At 27.0% G+C, this 21,861-nt stretch overlaps 3 protein-coding genes across 9 annotated transcripts; 2 read left to right on the forward strand and 1 right to left on the reverse strand.

Moving 5' to 3' along the window:
- The first annotated feature begins 23 nt into the window (after positions 1–23).
- On the forward strand, positions 24–13,182 carry LOC122712126 (long-chain-fatty-acid--CoA ligase 6). 3 transcript variants are annotated; one of them, XM_043931509.1, is made up of 8 exons: positions 24–232; positions 2,094–2,217; positions 3,521–3,857; positions 4,785–5,253; positions 8,737–9,027; positions 10,968–11,189; positions 11,568–11,885; positions 12,100–13,182. In XM_043931509.1, the coding sequence occupies exons 1-8, from the start codon at positions 152–154 to the stop codon at positions 12,235–12,237; spliced, it is 1,980 nt and encodes a 659-aa protein (XP_043787444.1). In that variant the 5' UTR covers positions 24–151; the 3' UTR covers positions 12,238–13,182. The 3 variants fall into 3 exon arrangements, with proteins under 3 accessions (XP_043787444.1, XP_043787445.1, XP_043787446.1); XM_043931510.1 differs by lacking the exon at positions 24–232 and adding an exon at positions 644–1,559; XM_043931511.1 differs by lacking the exon at positions 24–232 and adding an exon at positions 646–1,575.
- Positions 11,053–14,509, reverse strand: LOC122712128 (vesicle transport through interaction with t-SNAREs homolog 1A-like). 3 transcript variants are annotated; one of them, XR_006346266.1, is made up of 5 exons: positions 14,314–14,509; positions 14,125–14,183; positions 13,520–13,867; positions 13,142–13,372; positions 11,053–11,187 (listed from the first exon to the last, which is right to left on the reverse strand). XR_006346266.1 is itself a non-coding variant. In XM_043931513.1 (4 exons), exons 1-4 carry the CDS (start codon positions 14,405–14,407, stop codon positions 13,214–13,216), a joined length of 660 nt encoding a protein of 219 aa, XP_043787448.1. In that variant the 5' UTR covers positions 14,408–14,509; the 3' UTR covers positions 12,804–13,213. The 3 variants fall into 3 exon arrangements, 1 of the variants encoding a protein (XP_043787448.1); XR_006346265.1 differs by lacking the exon at positions 11,053–11,187 and adding an exon at positions 12,804–12,966; XM_043931513.1 differs by lacking the exon at positions 11,053–11,187 and having other exon boundaries at positions 12,804–13,372.
- A 1,132-nt stretch (positions 14,510–15,641) lies between these two features.
- On the forward strand, positions 15,642–19,525 carry LOC122712122 (protein ERGIC-53). Of its 3 annotated transcripts, XM_043931499.1 has the most exons (11): positions 15,642–15,823; positions 16,290–16,346; positions 16,575–16,848; positions 16,927–17,026; positions 17,190–17,301; positions 17,380–17,548; positions 17,616–17,812; positions 17,892–18,085; positions 18,153–18,358; positions 18,441–18,511; positions 19,165–19,525. In XM_043931499.1, the coding sequence occupies exons 1-10, from the start codon at positions 15,655–15,657 to the stop codon at positions 18,475–18,477; spliced, it is 1,515 nt and encodes a 504-aa protein (XP_043787434.1). In that variant the 5' UTR covers positions 15,642–15,654; the 3' UTR covers positions 18,478–18,511; positions 19,165–19,525. The 3 variants fall into 3 exon arrangements, with proteins under 3 accessions (XP_043787434.1, XP_043787433.1, XP_043787435.1); XM_043931498.1 differs by having other exon boundaries at positions 18,441–19,525; XM_043931500.1 differs by having other exon boundaries at positions 18,159–18,358; positions 18,441–19,525.
- The last annotated feature ends 2,336 nt before the right edge of the window (positions 19,526–21,861 follow it).

Below are 21,861 nucleotides of genomic sequence, written 5' to 3' on the forward strand. Positions count from 1 at the left end.
AGGTTGGGAGGGAAATATTGGATGATGAGAGAACCGGAGTCGATCGGATTTGGCGTTCAACTGAAAATGAATCCTTGATCGGTGGGTGAGGCTGAAGGACCGATTTTAAATAGAAGCCAATGGAAAGGCGGGATTCGAAATTGCCCCTGGAATGTCCTTATCATCGACAGACTGCCACTCGACCTCCGAGTTACACCGAGAGATAAAAATGGATGAAGATGGATGTAATGGTGTAAGTTGATTCTTCACTATTTATATGATAAATAATAATATAATTTATTGAAAGGAATATATTTTGAGGTTTTGTCGGCCCATAAAAAAAAAAAAAAAAAAGAATGACATCGTGACTTTTCCTCTTATATTTTTAAATTGTATAATTTTAAAAGTCAATTTGGAAAAAATTATTTCGACTAGATGTATAAATTACATTGATATATTGAATTTAATCGGAAACAAGTGAACATAATCATTATGTATCGTTGAAATAAATAAAACTATTTCAGGAGCTGGCAATTAAAATGATACATGATATCTCTCTAAACTAGGTTTTTCATGTAAGAGCAAGAGGGAGAGAGAGTGAGAAAGAGAGAGAAATAAAAAAAAGAGATAGAGGAACAAGAAACTGTTTCATTCTGTTTCGTGAAAATGAAAGAAAAGAAAAAAAAAAAAAGAGAAAACACTTCTGAAAATTAATTTACTTCTAACAGTGATCAATAAAAAATAGAGAAATGTCAATATTTAACTTTTTTGAATGTTCAATTAAAACTATACAACATAATACTCTCAACGTAAGCTAAACATTCCATCAATCACAACAATATGTTCGTCATCGATCATTCTGAATCCTCTCAAAAAAAAAAAAAAAAAAAAAAACCGAGCACGATCCACTCGAAGATTGAGAAAATTCATCACGACGAGCCTGATGAATTCCTCTTCCAAAATCACTTGCACCACGGACATAATTAACCGCGCTACGATTCGATTCCTTGAACCTCGATGGCCGGTCGTTTACGAAAAAGTATCTTTAACGGCCGCTTTCAGCCAGCTCGTTCGACGTCAAAATCCGATGGTTGATCGATTTTTTTTACGGCTGGCCATCATCCAACAAGTTCGGTGGCTGTCGAGGACGACGCTCGCTCCACGAGCGGTCCACTATATTTAAATATAGTCGAAGATCGTCGTAGAGAGGATGGACGAGCGGCTAGTCTTATGTGCGAGCCGCTGATAGCAGCCCGCTCCTCTCGGTGGAGCAGCACCAGCAACAGCAGCAGCAGGGGCGGTAGAGTGACAAGCAAAGTGATCGAGAGGTGAGCTCGAGCAGAACGAAGAGGAGTGGTGTCGATCCTGAGTGGGCTGTGAACAGGCCAGTCTCGTTTCAAGTGTACAACCCGGGCAAAAATCTTCAGCCGAAGGGGGCTGTTGTACGTCGGCCCGTTGCCGCAACGGGCTTCCTCTCTGCGCCGTTCGCCAACTGTCCGAGAGATATGACGTCCGGTTGTTTCTCTCCTCCGCCGATCCGACCACCGATCGACCTCAACGATCAATCCGACACAGTCAAGGTGGAATGTCTTCTTGGTACCCTGTTTCATTTGTACTCTGTACTCGTCTTCGTATTTCTTGAAAAAAAAAAAAAAAATTAATTTTTAAACGAGATTGTGAACGTAGACGTAGAGTATAACAGACAGATCGGCGAGCCGAGATCTGTTTACCGTGATAACCCGTTAATAGTAGAACAAACGTAGAACAAACACGTATGACGAAATCCACGGGCCAGCTTGATCGGTGCTTGAAGTGGCATGCGCGTGTGGGTGGGCAGACTTGTTGCACAAGCGACTTGGCCACGATGTATTGTCGCGTGATGGAATAGTGGGAAACAACGTCGAACATGGTAGTTTCCTGATAAGTGGATACGCTGATAACCACCGTGGCCCGAGGCGGTTCTTATAGATTTCTACTCCCTGTATTGTGTGCGCCTATCCGTGCGATAATACTTGTCGCGCACTCGCTATACTTAGATTTGCACTTGGCATTCCGTTACGTAATATGACCGGTATAGGAAGGATTTCACGTGCGCAAACGTATGTGTTTTGCAGGGCACCGACTTGATCAAAGTGTCGAGGTTTTACAAGGATAGCAAGGAGGGAAAGTTCGTGAGCTTCTTGTACGAGGACACGAGGACTCTGTACGACGGTTTTCGCAAAGGCGCCAAGGAGTCTAGTAAGTCTGAATTATAGTCGGCTTGTGAGTTGCATACTATACACGTGTATATGATCGTATGTAGCGGCACCTATGTACACACGGTGAAATTTGTCTCACGATGCGAGTAAAATCGAGGTCTTCGGTTGCACGATGTACATTCTCGAGTAGATGGTAGAATTAAAGTAGATGGTGAAAATGCGAATAAAAAATTGATTTTGAGTCGAATATTATCGACAATTTTGTTTTGTTTCGTTTGTGATGTAACTTTTCGTTTCTAACCTATGATGAAACATAAATTATGGAAAAATTTTTCCATAATTCATTTGAAATATGGTAAAAGTAAAAAATTCATTAAATAATTATTTTTATTTCAAATCTTTTTGCAGATTATAGTTTGTATTAAAATTCATTGCATTAAAATGTTTCAACAATTTGATTTCTATGTTTCTTTTCAAAAGTCGAAGATTTTTCATTTGGAATCACATTTGGATTGACACGTACAACGTGTCTCGAATATTAATAAATTCTACTAAAAAAAAACGTTGTATATTTTTTCTGGCAAATTATTACATTTGTCTTTTCCAACCAGATTATTTTCAATGATATTCGTATATCTTCAAAAAATTTTACGAGCAATTATAAATGCTTTAATTTCTTCATATATCATTTAATTTAAAAACGTTCAAGTTAATTAAAATAATATTAGTAATTTAAATTTAAATTTAGTCGAATATTTAAATATTTAAGTATATATCGTTATTATAAAAAAATAGATCAATTATATTTTTTTTTTTATTATTGCTTCTTCGTATATCTTTATTTTCATTATTTTCCAATTCTCTCTCGGAGAATTTAACCAAGTTGGCGTGTTGCAACAATTAAAATTCCTGGACTAATATATTGCGAGGCGTCACGCTCGAAAACGCACGTTTCTTCAAGTTTTATCTCGAAATTATTAAGTTAATGTTTCAATCCTATCTTGTTTTCGTGCACGCTCAATTATTCTTTAGAAGCATCTGGTAAACACGTATTTTTATAATATTGTTATTATTACGTTGAAATGCAATACGCGAAGAAAGATAAAAAAAGAAAATTACATTTCCACAATGCATTAAAATTCAAGAATAGTAGAAACCATCGTGTAATCGTTTTAAATCTCTCTTCATAAACATATGATTCAAATTACATCGTCGTGCAGCACATTTTTAATTCCACTAAAAGAAATTTGATCCCTTCATAAAATTGTAATCTTACTAATCTTATTAAAAATTGATTATTTTTAAACGATAATCCGATTGACTGATTTTTGTGATGTGTGCAGACAACGGTCCCTGTCTTGGCTGGCGGGATGGACCAAACAAACCATATCAATGGCTACATTACAACGAGACCCTGCTCAGGGCGAAGAATTTCGGTTCTGGCCTAGTGTCTCTGGGGCTGATGCCAGGATCGCACACGCTCATCGGTCTCTACAGTCAGAACTGTCCAGAATGGATCCTCACGGAGCAGGCTTGTTACACGTACTCTTTGGTAGTAGTACCTTTATACGACACACTGGGCCCTGACGCGTGTGCCTTCATCATTAATCAAGCTGAGATCAATCTGGTCGTGGTCGAGAACGATACCAAGTGCAATTTGCTTCTCGACAAAGCGCCAAGGTATTTGATTTTTCTCGTGTAAAATTGTTCGAACGATGCAAAAAGTGTTTTAGAGAGAGTGGCTTTTGTGAAATGCAAAAAAAAAAAAAAATTGACTTTAGAATTTTTATTGATAATTGAATAAGATTCTGAATAAGAATTTGCAAAAGATATATAATTTATGAGATGTATATGTAAATTTAGAAAATCTTTCTTAATTTATTTTTTTTTAGAAGAAATAACGAAATTTGTAATATTTGTTAATTTTCAAGTTTAAAGATAACTATTTTTTGAATTTTCATTTTGTGTAGCAACGTAGTTAAAAAATAATATTATTATTACAATACATGTGCAATTAACAGCAGAAAATAAGAAAGAAGAAGAATTCGAACGAAGATATCACATTTTAATTGTGCTCTTCAAATAAACAGCGATACAAGTTAAAGTTCAGATCACTTGGGATCGTGTGATGTTTGGTATGTTTCAGTGGCAGCATGCCATGAATGAATATAAATGTATTTTCTACAACATCGACACACGACACAATTTACAAATCTCACGCGGTATTGAAGACAAATTTAAACATTTCCGTGCAATGTCCTGAAACATTTTGGCACGATACATGATTTTTCTTTTATTTTTATTTTTTTATTATTATTATAAATTCAGCTTAATTAATAAAAACTATATATAAAAAAAAAAAATAACTGCGATATATTCAATTTCAATTATATTTTATTTTTATTTTTTTATTATTATTATAAATTCAGCTTAATTAATAAAAACTATATATAAAAAAAAAAAATAACTGCGATATATTCAATTTCAATATTAAAAATTCTTAAATTATCACTATTATTATTATTATTATTAGCGTTTATTTTTACTTCTTATTTTTCTTTTTTTTTTTTTTTTTTAATTATTTTTCAATCACTTTCCATTCCATAGATGCCTACGAAAATTGGTGGTGATAAAAGAAACAAGACAGACGACGAACCAGAGGGCGAAGAACCGTGGCGTCGAGTTGCTCAAGTTCGACGACGTTGAGCGGCTGGGCGCCCAAAAGAATCACCCGGAAGTTCCCCCTAAATCGACCGATCTGTGCACCATATCCTACACATCTGGGACCACCGGTAACCCGAAAGGCGTGATGTTGACGCACCAAAATGTGATAGCTGGCATAAGCGCGGTTCTCGTTCAGTTGGGCGAGCACAAGCCCTCGTACAAGGACACGATGATCAGCTTCTTGCCTCTGGCGCACATGTTGGAACGATGCTGCGAGAATGGCATGTACATGGTGGGCGGTTCCGTAGGATTTTACAGCGGCGATATCAAAAGGTTGTCCGAAGATATGAAAGCCTTGAGGCCCACTGTGATGCCTGCTGTGCCCAGGCTGTTGAATCGAATGTACGACAAGGTGAGTGTCTGACGATTATTATTACAAGTATTGAATCAAAGGTACAATCGAATTAACTCAAGTCATTTATTTATTTATTTATTTTTCTTTTTTCTCTATCGATTAAAATTTTCTCTATATCAACGTATTATTAGCATTAATTGAAAAATTCGAAGATGTTCTTATATATATATATATGTAAGTGATTCTTTAGTGGGCCTCCTCGAAAGAAAGAATAATCCGCCATTAAAAAAATTATAATTAGCCGAATAAAATATTCCATTAGTGTAGAAAATTTAGAAAATTTCGTGTTTATTATTTGGATGTCGGTGAAAAAGTAATATTTTTGGCGATCAAAATTAGCGGAGAATCGGAAGGCGAGATTATATTTTCGCGCTCATCGAGGCGCAAGGACGGTCTAGTGTCGGAATAATCCTAGGCAAGGGGAAATAATCGAGTTCCAAGCGGAAATCGTGGATGGATTCGTCACGAATCAGTGGCAGAGCTGATATTTTTATGCTTGACGAAGCGTCAAAAGTGCAAGGATATAAAGTGCAATCCTCGGTTAATTGAATCGACAAATTCGTTCCGCCATCTTGTGTAACGCTCTCAACAAATTTTCAACAAATTTTCGTACCGTTGGCCAAAAATAATTTGACAAATTTTGCGGATAAGCGTCAATTACGTTCGAGTTTGATGGACAGTTGCATTAATGAAATCGTTCAGTCATCGTTTGTTTCGCAAATATCTTCTATATGCGCGTTCACGATCGAAATAACGAACCCTTTTTCCATACATACTAATTTCAGATTAGAGACTATTGAACATTGTGGAAACAAATATTTCGAATAATTATTCAAAGAAAATTTTTATTTTTACTTCTTATTTGCTTCTATTTATGTTTTCTATCTTGAATATTTTTTAATATTATTATTTTTATATAACAAAGAACTTTATTATTTCTTATTTTTTATTTTCTATAATCAAATATTTGATAAATAAGTTATTTGAAAATTTCTCTCATTATTTAAAGATAGGACTAAATAAAATTGATATTCTTCATCTAAATTCCATAAAAAATTGGAATAATTATTTGAAATCATCAATGGTTTAAAAAATTATATTAAATCAGAGAATATACAGAATAGTAATGATTTCTCGTAAATTTATTTGATCTATTTGCAGCTTTCTGATAGTTTCATGGATGTTTTTTAAGTTTCTGATTATTCTAAGGAACACTAGGAAGTAGTAAATCACATGGATAATGATATGATAATATTATCGTTTCACTAATTCTTCTATTTTTGATTACTTGTAAGAGAAGCATAAAATATCATGTATAGTACACTTTATGATGATTCAGAATCAAATATAAGTCTTCGAGAATAAGTTTCAGAGATTTGAGAAATATATGAATCGAATATATACGATAAATTATTCTTTACTTGTCCTATTTTAAATTCTATTTATTATTATATTTTAGCAAATTAAACAAATTATAAATGTAAAAAGTAATCAATATCAAATTTTAAAAATAATATCTCTAAATATGTAATTATATATGTATAGTTTATCGTGATTTAGAAATGAAAATATTTCCATGATAATATATGATAATATATTGACACAAGTTATACGTGTTAGATTTAATAAAGTCATTGTCGCACAATATTCTTTGAGATAGTAGAAATTGGCAAATATAAATGACAGCGCGAAGAAACAGGTGGAAGTAATTCCATCTCTCATCGACTCTGAGATACTGAATGAAAGGAATCCGTTTATTTTGTATTTTCGTAATACATTCATATATCCATTAATTAATGACATTATTATACGTATCTAATGTATTGTTTTCTGTTCGTTCACACGAAGAGTAAGAATAAGATTATATATTTAATTAAATAAATTTTTTTTTAATTTTATGATAACATTTTATGATCACAATATTTATTGAAAAATAGTTTTTAATTTTGAATTATAATTTTTTTTTTATTTATTTTATATTAGATATATAAAGTGAAGAAATAAGATTTTTAAAATTTTTGAAAATTAATTAATATAGAATAATTAAATAATACAATAATTGATATACAATAAAATATTAAACATTTATAAATATGATCATAGAAATGAATACAATAAAATAGTTTATTTTAAAATTAAATTCAGTATTTGAAATATATAATATAATGCAATATGCTAAATTAATTTAAATTACATGAATTTTATTTTCATTTCTAAATCACGTAAAAATATTATAAACAATGATATTTTCTTAATATTTAATTTTAAATTCTAATAGAAAAATTACTGTTTTCGTAATCGAGTAATCTTTGCAAAAGCACATGACTCTATTCTGTTCTTGAATGCATAAATATATTCACAAAAATAGCCGAGTGGCATGATTTTATTTAGAAACGTAAATTAATGCAGCATCTGAAAATCCACTTTATTAACTAGTAAATACTCAATATTTTCCTATAATTTTAATATATGTCTTCAAATTTATAGAAAATATATTGATCTTTTAATATTTATTATTTTAAAATTAATATTTCTTTCCTTAATATGTAATTTACTATATAATATTCTTTTATTTCTTTTTTCTTTCCTTTTTTATATTATTTTATATAATTTCAAGAAGGTTACATTAATTCTTCAAAAATTGTATATAACATTTCAATTTTATAGCAAAACTTCTACGATCCATAAATCTTATTGCATAAAATCAACAAACTTTTCAAATAGAGTACTCTAGAAATATATACCACAAGTCTGTATATAACTCGTTGATATTAGTAAACAGCTTCTCCTCAAGGAAATCATATGCTCATGTACAGACAATATTCAAAAATAAATCTTTCCAAAATAAATTTCGAATACACTATAAAAAGTGTAAAAGTCAAAAATTAAATTTTTATATAATAAAAAATATTATAAACAAATCTAATAATTAAATTAATTTGCAATTACTATAAAGAAACAATGAAAAAATCAATTTTCAACTTCAATGGTATTCCAAAGAAAAAAATCACTTAAATTTCAAAGCTTCAAAGAATTTCATTTCAAGTTTTCAAAGATTAGACAGACTTCTGCAAAAGAAGAATTGTTTCAACATCCATTAACTATGTCTCAAATTAAATGATAATTGCGAATTCATGTTTATATAAACATGAATGGTTGGATTAAATAAAATAATTAATTAAATTAAACAAATAATTAAATTAAGTAAAATAAAATCCAATAGATAAAAATACAAATTTCGAATAAATCGGAAATCTGTTGCAATAAATTTTCAAAGTTTACAGGTGAACTCAATCCATAGGAATTCACTTAATCGGATACTAACCAAAATTCCTTTCCAATAAATAAACTTTAGATAAATAAAGTTCTATCGTAATTCGTTCACCCGTTCGTTGCCAGCGAAAATACAGCCACTAAGCTTGTTCATTCGATCAGATGATTTAAATATAGCGTGCATAGTCATCAATCGGCATTTTGCAGATCCAAACTGAACTTCAAAACTCATGCTTGAAAAAGCTGGTATTCAGCCTGGGTATGCGGGCGAAGGAGGCAGAAATCAAGAAAGGTATAATCAGGAACAACAGCATATGGGATAAACTGGTCTTCAGCAAGATCAAGGAGTCAACAGGAGGGAGGGTGAGGCTGATGGTCGTTGGTTCCGCACCTTTGGCGGGAAACGTTCTCACATTCACGAGATGTGCACTGGGATGTTTGATCGTCGAAGGATACGGCCAGACTGAGTGCTGTGCACCGATCACTCTTACCGTTCAGGTTAGAATTAGTTGAAATGATGATTGAATGTTCATAATTGTTCGAATAAATTGTTTCTTTGTTTCTTGTGTTGAGAAGAAGTACTTGTACACAGCAGATGTTTGCACACTTTTCTTTCTAAAACAAAAGATTATATGCATGATTATATACAACAGTTATTAATTAAAATAAAATGCGAATGTTATTGTACAGAAATATTTCAGACAAATGAAATGATAACATGATATGATAACAAATATATACATCTTATAAGACTGTTTATACTATCTTATCAATTTAGTAATCAATCAATCTTATATTATTAGTAATGTAGATATTGATGAATTAATATCTTATCAAATTCAATTTTTAATTTGATATTTTACATTGAAAAAGAAAAGCTAAAAAATATTTTTTCCAAGAATAATATTTTACATGCGTGGCATTTAAATGTAAACTTAAATTGTTTATATTTTAATAAGCTAAGCTTCAATTGACATTTTTATATACCAGCTTTTGCGTTTTGGCCTCTAGAATCTATCCTTCAAAGAAATGTATTAACATCCTGTACGTTTGTCAGTAGTTTTCAGAAGTTAAACATATCCGACATTCATTTACAGACATTGAATTATATTTGAGTATGCTCGTTTTTATTCAAGTAACATTATATGTATAATGAATAGAATTCAAAGAAAGGAATAAGTCTAGTGTGTGTTAACAAACATTTCAACTCGAAATTGATACATAGTTACATTTATCTGACGAAGAAGCCGGTCAATAAACGCTCCGTAAATAAATCGCTTTGCAGCCGTCGAGTTTAAATCATGGACTGTAGTCTTCAGTGAACTAGAACAATAAATCATATTGTATTAAACAAATAAATTATACAAAGATTAATGATATTAATCCATTGTTTTTCATGTAAAAAAAAAAATATGATCGATTATTTTTAATATTAAAGGATAAATTCAATAAATGTTAATAATATTTTTAATGGATAAATTAAAATTGAATTATAATTATTTTAATTATAATAAAATATATTTCAATAACAGTATTTTTTTTTTAAAAAATACAACTTTTTATTTGATTGATAAAAATAGATTACAAGTTAATAAAATACACAATAATTAAACATTCAATATTAAAACATAACTTTAACTAATAGACTTTATCATTAACTTAACTTAATATTTTAAAGAGAATAATTTTAATTATATTAAATTCAGTATATATAGTTATTTAAAAGAAATTCAAAAAGAATAAATTATTAACGTTTTTTTTAAACCACAAATGTGCTAAAATTACGTGAAAAATGAAATCTATTATTAAGCAAAGCAATAAAAGAAATATAAATAGAATATCTAATCGAATAATAAATCGGAGAACAATGGTAAAGTGTTCACGGCACATGCGATGAGATCATTCGATTTTAATCGTGGACTGACTAACGATCAAGTGATATGCATAGTCGCTATTTTTGGCATATTTGCAAATATCGATGTGTGTAGCTAGACGAAACTAGCTATTATTTATACACGGATATAGGTATATAGATATATAGGTATATAGGTATTGAGCTGATCGACAAGAAAAAATATTGCAACCACGCGCCAAACCACGTGGTAAGCCACGTCAACCGTGTAAATATGATTACTGTCAAATGTTGCATCTTTGAATCAATTGATACACCGATTTATTCCAATCAGAATTTTAGATTTTTTTCTTTTACGAAACAATATTGTTATGTAATATACATAACAATACATAAATCGAATAAATACAATAATAATATTTGTAGTAAATTTTTCGAGTAATTATGAACCATTTACTTGAAGCATTTACTTATCTTTCGAAAGTATAATAATACAATATTAAAAATAAAAATATCATAAATGTGAATCTCGTATTCAATGATAAAAATCTGAACTTTATGTTAATGCTTATTATTATTATTATAGGGTGATCATGTACCAGAACACGTAGGACCACCAGTCCCCTGTTGTTGCATTAAATTGGTAGACGTTCCGGAAATGGAATATTATGCGAAGAAGAACCAAGGTGAGGTATGCGTAAAAGGCACCAACGTGTTCGTGGGCTACTTTAAAGATCCGGAAAGAACAGCTCAAGCTATCGATGAATTCGGTTGGCATCATACCGGTGACGTTGGCATGTGGTTACCTGTAAGACAAAAAAGATATTGTTAAACATATTTTTTTATTTTAAAAATTATGTAAGAATATTATTTCTGCGTTAGAACTTGATAATTTTTCAATTTAAATTTTTCTAAATGAACAATTAGAAATGATATATATATAAATCACAAATTCTATTTCTATTTATAAAATTTTATGAATAATAATGATATAAAAAAATTTCAATTAAAGTTTATCTTTCTTCTTTTGAATTAGATTATAAAAAATATTTTAAAATCTTTCATTTTTCATTACTGGTTTGGTTGGTTTTATTATTAAATTTTTTATTTAATTAATTTAATTTTGCTTTTTTTTTAAGAAATAGAAAATAAAAACTAATAATTATAATTTTTATTTTGTTTACAGAATGGAACACTTAAAATAATCGATCGAAGGAAACACACCTTCAAGCTTTCGCAAGGAGAATACATAGTTCCAGAGAAAATTGAGAATATTTATTTACGCAGTCAATACGTTCATCAAGTGTTCGTCCACGGGGAATCCTTAAAATCGTGCGTTGTAGGAATAGTAATACCAGACGTAGATGTCGTAAAATGTTGGGCAGTGGAGAACGGTATACCAGGAACGTTGAGCGTATTATGTGCTAATCCGCAAGTCAAACAATTGATCATGGATGATATGCTTTCATGGGGAAAAGAAGCCGGTCTCAAATCTTTCGAACAGGTAAGAAAAATCAAATCTTTCGATATCATAATTTAGAAAAAAATTTTTTCGTTTCATTCTTTTAAATCATTTATAAATATTTTTATTATTAATATATCAAAAGAAAGAAAATCATAAAATAAGATTAATTTATTAATCTTATTGACAATTAAAAAATATTTTAAAATAGAAGATATGAATAGTTTTACATTTCGAGGCAACGTTTATATTACAGGTGAAAGATATTTATTTACATCCAGATCCGTTCTCTATACAAAATGGTCTGCTCACACCGTCATTGAAAATGAAACGACCTCAGTTAAAAGATTACTTCAAGCCACAGATAGAAGATCTCTATCGACAGTTGGATTGATCAGACTGAGCATCGATTTTGATTCTGTTTTCATTAGCATCGGATACAAAAACGCGAAGAAGAATCGAGGCGTGTTTGCGTCGCATTTACAAAGAAATCATCGAATATTTATTACTCCGCGATATTTTTATTATATCATTTTTTTCATGATTACATATATAGCGACGCAAGAAAGAATAAAAAGAAAACATCGTTTAGATTATTAAAATATTGATAATGTTATAATAAAATGAATTACTATTAGGCGTCTCGTTTTCTCTTGATTATAATCATTTTTCGATACTTGTCACGTATATTTACAGTCTTCTTCGTTATCCCATCCTTGTATTTTGATACAAATTATTATCGCTTTTACGATTCACTTAATGGTACGCTATAGATGTATATTTTTATTGATAACAATAATTAATTAAATTTTGAATTATAATTTAATACTTTAAGATATGTATATTATTCGTTTCCGTAAAATGCAATCGATTGCGATATGTAAAACAAAACTTGAGGTTCACGTAATAAAATTGATTGCAAAAACGGACAATTTGAAAAGTAATAAAGATAATCTCAAATATTTTCAAACATTTTAATAAATTCTGCTTGTGAACAATGCTCACTGACAATACCGTTCGACAGCTGAATTTTTTATAATTATTAATAATATATTAGAATATTTCTTCACTGTTTGGCGGCATTCTGTCATATTTAAGCGTCTCTTGTTGTGTAGTGATATATCTATATTATATGAAATTATAGTTAAGATTTGTGGGCATTAGAATGCTTAAATTATAATGATATTAAATGCTCCAAACAAGTGAAAAAGATTAATAAAAGGATATGATATATAACATTCCTTCAATTTATAATTTAATAATCCCCTAATAAACATTGTATTCAATAATCATAATACCTGAAATGCAGTGAAATTTAATATGGCTCCTGAGCCATTATCCCAACCAAAAGATTCATTCTACTCTCATCTTTAGCTTTTAGATTTAAAGCTATAATACATGACGATACAAGCAACAATTATAAGTGTTAATGCTACTAGTGCTAAAATAATTCTTTGTTGAAGACTTCTAAAAATCATTCCTGAGAGTAAACGTGAACCACGACCCAATTCTGCATCTGTGTCTCTTAACTAAAAACAAATAAAAGATATTCAATATTATTAATCATAATAATATAATTAATAATATTAATCGTAGGTAATCATTTTCACAATACTGAAATAATATATAAAAGTTTGAAAAAATGTATTATATTAATTAAAAAATTAATGTCTTACTCTTCCTCTTCCTCTTTGAATTGTTTCTCTTTGCTCATGTAATTCTTTCAATACTTGGGAACCAATTTCTTCTGTTTCTAATACCATACGATATCCATTTTGTAAGGTTCTTCCTGTACGGTCTATTCGTTCTGAAGTATCTAACAATCTTTTTTTCTGATCTTCTGTAATATTATTTTCCCATGAATCTTCTCTGCTTATTTCAATAGTTTCATCTTTTGATTTTTTGGCTGAATGAAATTCTTGTGTTAATCGTTTTAATTCTGCTCTATGACTCTCTACTCGACCACGTAAGCGATCGCGAGCTGCACCATTTATCCCACGAACCTCCAATTCCATTTGCTCAAGCTACAAATCGAATAATGATAAATAATATAAATTTTATAAAATTATCTATTACTTATACAATAATATTAAGATATAAAATTTTTTTATTTTAATTTGTTTCTATTTATTTTATATTTATAACGAGAAAAAAATTAAATAAAAAATGTCATATCTAACCCCAAAATAAAAGATATAAACATTCTAGAACTTTGCAATATAAATATTAATTTATTAAAAGCACTTTAAAACTAAAAGAATAAGTAAGTATTTCATTTTACCAATTCTTGAGCCTCCTCGATTTGTCTGTCCACATCTTGAATGAACGCTCTTTTCTCACCTGTAAATTACGTCACGTGTATCGATTATTGTTGTTTAATAATGCCAGAGGATAGAAAATATACTTCAAAAATAACGATTCGTGCTATGTAATAAAGAAATCATTATCATTCTACTTTTCTTGTACTTACTGCCGTTTTGTGTTCTTATTCTACCAATTTTTGCAGTAATGTCAGCTGTCAAAACGGCGTATTGTTGCTCATAGTTGTCAATGAGTGACGCCATCTTGAATGTATTTCCATTGGAGACGAATAAATGGAAAAGTTAATGTTTGTTATATGTGCATGAAGTGACATATACATATATAAAGTTACATTCTGAAATCAGCTAATAGAAAAAATATATTATACATCGTTATATTTTACAATAATATTTTATATAGAAAATAAAAATATTTTATCAGTTATATTAACAGCTGATCGTGATTCATGTCTTCTTTGTTTAAAAAGCAAATAAAGATTATTTTATATTAATTTTTTGAAACATTATTATTTTTTCATTTTTTTTCACATTTGGATATATTTTTCCTAAAAATATTTGAAAAATATGTTATATAAATATATGAGCATATAATGATATTTTTATTAAAATATTTATAATATATAATTCTGTACATTTTATGAATGTAAATAAATTTAATTTATTAATAATAAATGATACATATTGAAATGTATCAATTTAAAAAAAAAATATATATATATATAGATTGAATAAAAGAATAAATAAATTTTATCAATAATATAACAATAATTTTAAAACTTTTATTTTATTTACAACAATGAAATATAAATTAATTTCACTTAAGAAATATAAGAAATAATAAATAATGAGAGTAATAAAATTAAACTATAAAAGTAGATTTATAAAATATTTTATTAAAAAATTTTAAGTTTATAATATATTTCATATTTATTTATTATATTTTACATTATTTTTATTCCATAACAAAAACAAATCTGGATTTATTTAAAGTTTATGCTATCTAAAGCGTTTATATCTAAGTATAAATTATCGTAAAATTTTACATACCAATAATTTTTAAAACTTTTTTTGTAAAATTGAAAATTTTTTATATAATTCATTAATAATTAATAAAAAATTTTCATAATTCATAAAATTGGTTACTAAATCTATTTGACATTTTATTTATGATAACGCCATGTTTTTATATGACACGTCTTCAAATGGGAAAGAATATACATTTAACACATGAAATTCATAATAAAAAATCACTAAATATTCTTCAAATAATTGATTTTTAATTGAATTAAATAAGCTATATGGAAATAAAAAATTATATATCAATAATATAATATAAAAATATGTAAAATAAAATCTTTGAAATGTGGCCATGAAATTGACACGTCATTGATAATACACCAATCAAAAAGAGAATTTAGAGAATACTACCAATCGTTTTAACTGGTTATAGGGTCGACTACGGTCAATCTACTTTCGATTCAACAGTCGAAATGAAGATGGCCGCCGAGGTGAGGTGGCTTTTAATTTTTCATGTGTTTTCTGTAATTTATGCAGTTTTTGGTGAGATACCCCATCGAAAATTTGAATATAAATATTCATTTAAGCCACCATATCTTGCACAAAAAGATGGAAGTGTGCCTTTTTGGGAATATGGAGGAAGTAAGTAAACTTAAAACCTAACCAATTACGCGTGTCATAAAATATTGCCGTATGTTCTTTTCTTACTGTCGGCTTTTTGATTATTTATTTAAAATGCATTATCATTTCGTTTACAAATATTAATTTCATTCGTATCTCATCTTTGTAAGTGTTTGCACGTATTAAAACGATAATATTTACTTGATAAAATTTATCATAATAATCATAATAAATCAAAATTATCATAATAAATATGTTATAATATATGTTTTTATTTACATTTGAAATTCTAATTCAATTTATTCTAAAAATTTAAATAATATTAATTATCCAAGATATTTTTACATACAGAAATTAAAATTTATTATTTTATCATAATATATATAATAGTAGATAATTAGTGTATTTATGAATTTTTATTTTATTTTCTTTTTTTTATATATAATTTTTTATCACATCATTCATAAAAATGTAATTTTTATTTCAGATGCAATTGCTAGTGCAGAAAATGTTAGAGTCGCTCCATCATTGAGAAGTCAAAAAGGTATATAAAAAATTTATTTTATTGATTTCTATTTTTTTTCTTTATAATCATTAATTAATTATAATAACAGTTACACATTCTTAATGTACATAAAAATATTTTAAACTATAACATGCAAATTTGATATATTAAATATATATTAATATATCAGCATTTTATTAACAATGTATATTTATATTTCTTTTATATTAATTATGTTATATTAATAAAAATTAAAAATATCTATAGGTGCTATATGGGTAAAACATCCTGTTACATCCTTTGAATGGTGGGAAGTTGAATTAATATTTAGAATAACAGGAAGGGGAAGAATTGGAGCAGATGGTTTAGCATTTTGGTATACCGGTGAAAAGGGTGCATATAATGGCACTGTCTTTGGTAGCTCTGACCAATGGCATGGTCTTGGAATTTTTTTTGATTCTTTTGACAATGACAATAAACACAATAACCCCTACATTATGGCAGTTCTCAATGATGGCAAAAAGACATTTGATCATGCTAAGTAAATTATAATTTTTACTATAATTTTTTAATGTTCAATATTTTCAAAAAATGATGCCTTACTTTGAATTTAATATAGTGATGGTACCACACAGTTATGTGCTGGTTGTTTGAGAGATTTTCGTAATAAACCATTTGCTACAAGAGCCAAAATTGAATATTATAAGAATACTTTAACAGTAAGTGTGTATATATAAAATAAGAAATATATATATATAATTATAATAATATTTATTATAATTTTAATTTTATTTTTAATTTTATTTTTAATTTTATTATAATTATAATAATATTTAAATATATATATTTATTATATAATTTTTTATTTTTGTTTAATTATAGCTGTTATTCCATAATGGTATGACAAATAATGAACAAGATTATGAAACATGTTTCCAAGTTGAAGATGTTTTTCTACCAAAAGGAGGATTTTTTGGTGTTTCGGCTGCGACTGGTATTTATTATATAATAAATATCAATTTAATTTTTATTTCAATATAATTAATTTATTTTATAATAATATTTCATTTAGGTGGTTTGGCTGATGATCATGATGTTTCTCATTTCTTAACACATTCTCTATATCCTCCTGGTCAGTTAAGGCCAGATCAAAAAGTATCTCTGGAGGAACAACAAAAGCTTAGTCAGGAATATATGGATTATCAGAAAAAATTAGAACAAAGGAAAGAAGAATATCGCAGGTAATATTGTAGATTTTAAATGCATATTTAATATATGAAGTTTGTTTTTAAAGTAATTTAATTTTAGAGATCATCCAGATGAACATCGTGAAAAAGAAGAATTCGAAGAATATTTTGAAACTGATAATCAAAGGGAGTTGCGACAAATTTTCTCTGGTCAAAGTCAAATGTTTGATGCGTTGCGCGAATTAAATAGGAAATTAGACAACATAGTAGGAACACAAGAGCGATCTTTAAGTTTAATATCTCAAATTCAAGTTGGTGGTAAAGTTTCTTTCAATTAATTGATATTAATATAATAGAATATAAATGTATAGAGAAAACTTAAATATGAAAAAAATAGGTGTGCAAGTAGGAGGTCAACCAGGACAACAAGTACAGCTGATTGATACAATTCGTCGGCAAGAAGTCGATACTCTTTTAAACAATCAAAATAATATATTAAATACTGCAAGAGAAATTAAGTCCTATGTAAATGAAGTATATTCCAAAGCTGATACCATTCTTAGTAATCAGGCCAGAGCTCCAACTGCTCAGGTGTCTATTGATATTTGATTTTGTTAATTTTTTTTAGCTTATAATGTTAAAAATTATTATTGTTTAGGTACAGCAAATGGGATATGATTATCATTCTCTTATTTCTGAAATGAGAGACGGACTTAATACACTAAAAAGAGATATCACTCAATTAAATACTAAAGTAAACAGTGGAGGAACAGATTGTCCAACAACGAATTGTTTAACAACAACAATGTTTTTACTTTTTGTGGCAATTCAGATGATAATTTTATTAGCATATAGCACGTACCGGTAAATATTTATCTCGTTGTATGATATATGATATGTTCATAATGTATATAAATTGAACTCAAATTAATCTTTTTGTTTACAGGGACAATAAAGAAGCACAGGCGAAAAAGTTGTATTAATATTTGTTTTTGATCCTACAGTGCAGAAGTAAAGGTATAAAAATAAATATCTACCTTTACATACTGACCCAATATTTTTATCACTTGTTAATCGTATTCGTAAAACATGCATTTTTGCTGAACATTTGTACAATAAATACATTCTTCATCTACAGTAGACCTAACACATATAATAAAGAGCAGTCAATGCTTCTAAAGCATGATAAAAGAAAATGCTCAGCTTGATATAATTCAATCATTTCGAATATATCTTTTAATGCGTCATATTTTTTGTCATTGTAAATCATATATAGACATAATATAAATATAAAGTGACAGAAAGTAGGCGTGAAATCGAACTGGATAATATAATATTTTTTAGATATTCAGTAATATTGAAATATGACAAATTTTGTCATATTTAGATGGTTGTGTATGATATATATTTTTTTATCATCGTTCATTAAAAAAGTTTGTGCTATGCGCACATTTTTTTTTTAACTATTTTCATTAATATTTTATTTAAAAAATTATTGTTTTTTTTTATACATTGATTTATAGGTAGTGTTAGCAAAAATGTATAAACATTTGTACTAAAATTTTGTATTTGAAATTAGCATATCAGATATCAAAAACTAAAACAATTTTTTGAAAAAATCTGATAGATCTTCTTTTTTTTTCTTTTGATCTGGTACTACATTCCCATAGGTGAACGAGTGTATAGATAAGCTCTACGTTTCTAACGTGACAGTTACTTAAAATTAAAAGTAAGAAATCGTTGATACGATTCTAACTATTCAAAGTAGTAGTTCTTTATGCTGTGTGCAAAAGTGACGTCGTACAATCACTACGTTCTTGAAGCTCTATAATAAGAAGATTTTTGTTAAACGAATACGTACTTTGTAAGAATATACCGTGTATCGAGAATAGCTGTGTAGACAGGAAGGACTCGATTTATTCGTAAGTTCGGTATTCTCGTCAACATTATTGCATTTGTAAAAGTTTATTGAAGATTGTAAATGTATAATGAAATATATCTGATAATAAAATTACTAATCAAAGAAACAAAGATTAGTTATTTAAGTTTAATAATAATGAATGCATTGATATAATGAAGAAAATTGAAGTGTGAAGTATGATTATATGAAAGTTAAACGATATCTCGAATAATCGATGTATCTCTCAAATGATTAAAGCGATTAATCGAAATTTAAGAAAATGTATGGTGTAAAGTGTATAATTCTTTTATTGTGATTTTCACTAAATTTTTAAAGAATTAGAAATGAATAGTGTTAATGTAAGTTATTAATATATTTGTTATATATTTTTCATTTTATTTAATAATATAACTGAATATTTTTTTTTGACAAGTAAAATATACGTTTTTATTCCTTTGTTTGTTTCCTTAAATATAATACTTTTCATTATTCAAATTAAAATGTTGCATATATTTTTATATTTTTGAATAAATATTTTAAAAATAATATATTTTTTTTAAATATCTATATAATTATGAAAATATAATTCAAATAAAATATTAAAATATGAAAAAATAATAAATTTTATATATAATTTTTATTAAAATTGCTAATAATTTTGTTATCTAAAAAAGAATTATATTTATATATAACTTTTTAAACAAGTATTTTGAAGTATTTTAAACAATAATTATTAAAAACTAAAAAGATATTTATGAATTTTTATTGCTTTAATATTTGTTAAAATGATTTCATTTATTATTTTTTTCATATTATGATATGAATATAAAATAACATATATAAATATATTCTTGTATTAATAATTAATATTAAACAATTTATTAACTCAAGTAAAATATAAATATTTTTAAAAACTGAATTTTTAAATTATATACATTTTAGAAATGCTTTTTTCATAAAAAAGAAAGAGGTATTAAATAGTATAAAATATAGTATATGTTATTATACTCTTAATAATATTATACATATGTAGATAATAAAACAGTGAGGTATTATGACTAAAAATAGAACTGATGACTAATTAGAACTCTGTAATGATGAATAATGAAAATTTTTTTATAATGTATAATATAAAATTTTAATATCTTAGATTTAATATCTTAAAATTTGATGAAAAATAATTTATTAATTATTATAAATTTATAATATAAATAATAATATTATATTATTTATTATTTATTATTCTATCAATTGTATAAAATACAAAAAAATAAATAAATAAAAATCACTTGAAAAATTTTATATATGCATTAAAATATAATATATATTATAAATTATTAATATTTTTTTCGTTAGGATAAGACAGTGATAAAATTTTAAATTTGGTTTTGATAGCCAGAAAAAATTGAGATTTCCTAGCCACGAAAATTGAGATTTATAAGTTCAAATATTTGATCTTTTATTCATTCAAGTACTTTGTAACAATCAGTATTAAACGAGGCGAGGAAGAGAAAACAGGTCGTGGTTAAATCTTGCGTATAATTCAATAAAAATAAAATTGATGCTTCCAAAAAAATAACTTCAGATCTGCAATGCGGCAAAAACATTTTTTTTACAAAAATTTTTTTTTGTGTTTTGTTTTTTCTTTTTTATTTATGTTTTCTTTTATGTAAAATTTATTTATGTGAAATATAAAATTTAAAAAATGTGGATATAATATATAAAATCTAACAAACTTTAATCAAATTAAAAAGCATTTAGATTAAATATTTAATTGAATTGAAATTAAAATGAAATTCATTATTATTTCGTGCATGATTTGCAATAAAAAATAATTTTATTTGTATTATTTACAAAATATATAATAATATTTATAAAATTTAATAATTAAAAATAATATAGTAATTAATTAAAGATAAACAATTTAAAGCTTCTAATAAATATTAATAATTATATTTTATAAATATTATATGATACTTAAGATAATCTTGATATTGTATTTTAATTTAATTTATAATTATTATTAATTTTTAATTTATATCTGTAATGTAACCGTTGATAAGAATATATACTTAATATTAATATAATATTATTTAACTGTTTAGTAACAATAAATATTCACGATAAAATTTAAATTTCGCATTATCCAGATTTCTAAGAAGTACGAATATTGAAATTCTAATTGTAACAACTTATTATTATTGATAATTAACTTATCTATGAATATAATATATGCAAATTATCTACATATGTATGTTCTTATCTTACATTACTTCATAGTTTAATTAGGTTCTAGAAAATTTGTTTACATATCTATACACATTATACTGTATTGCAGTTCTGTATATTTCAGATTTAGTATATTTATAACAATTCTTAATTTGCATATAACAAGAAAAATAGTTTATTTTCATATCGAAAATGATGTTTTATATGGAATTATTTTTTTATTTTAATAGAAAATATT

The sequence above is a fragment of the Apis laboriosa genome, unplaced genomic scaffold, assembly GCF_014066325.1.
Source record: "Apis laboriosa isolate Shangri-la unplaced genomic scaffold, ASM1406632v1 scaffold19_cov150, whole genome shotgun sequence".
NCBI lineage: Eukaryota > Metazoa > Arthropoda > Insecta > Hymenoptera > Apidae > Apis > Apis laboriosa.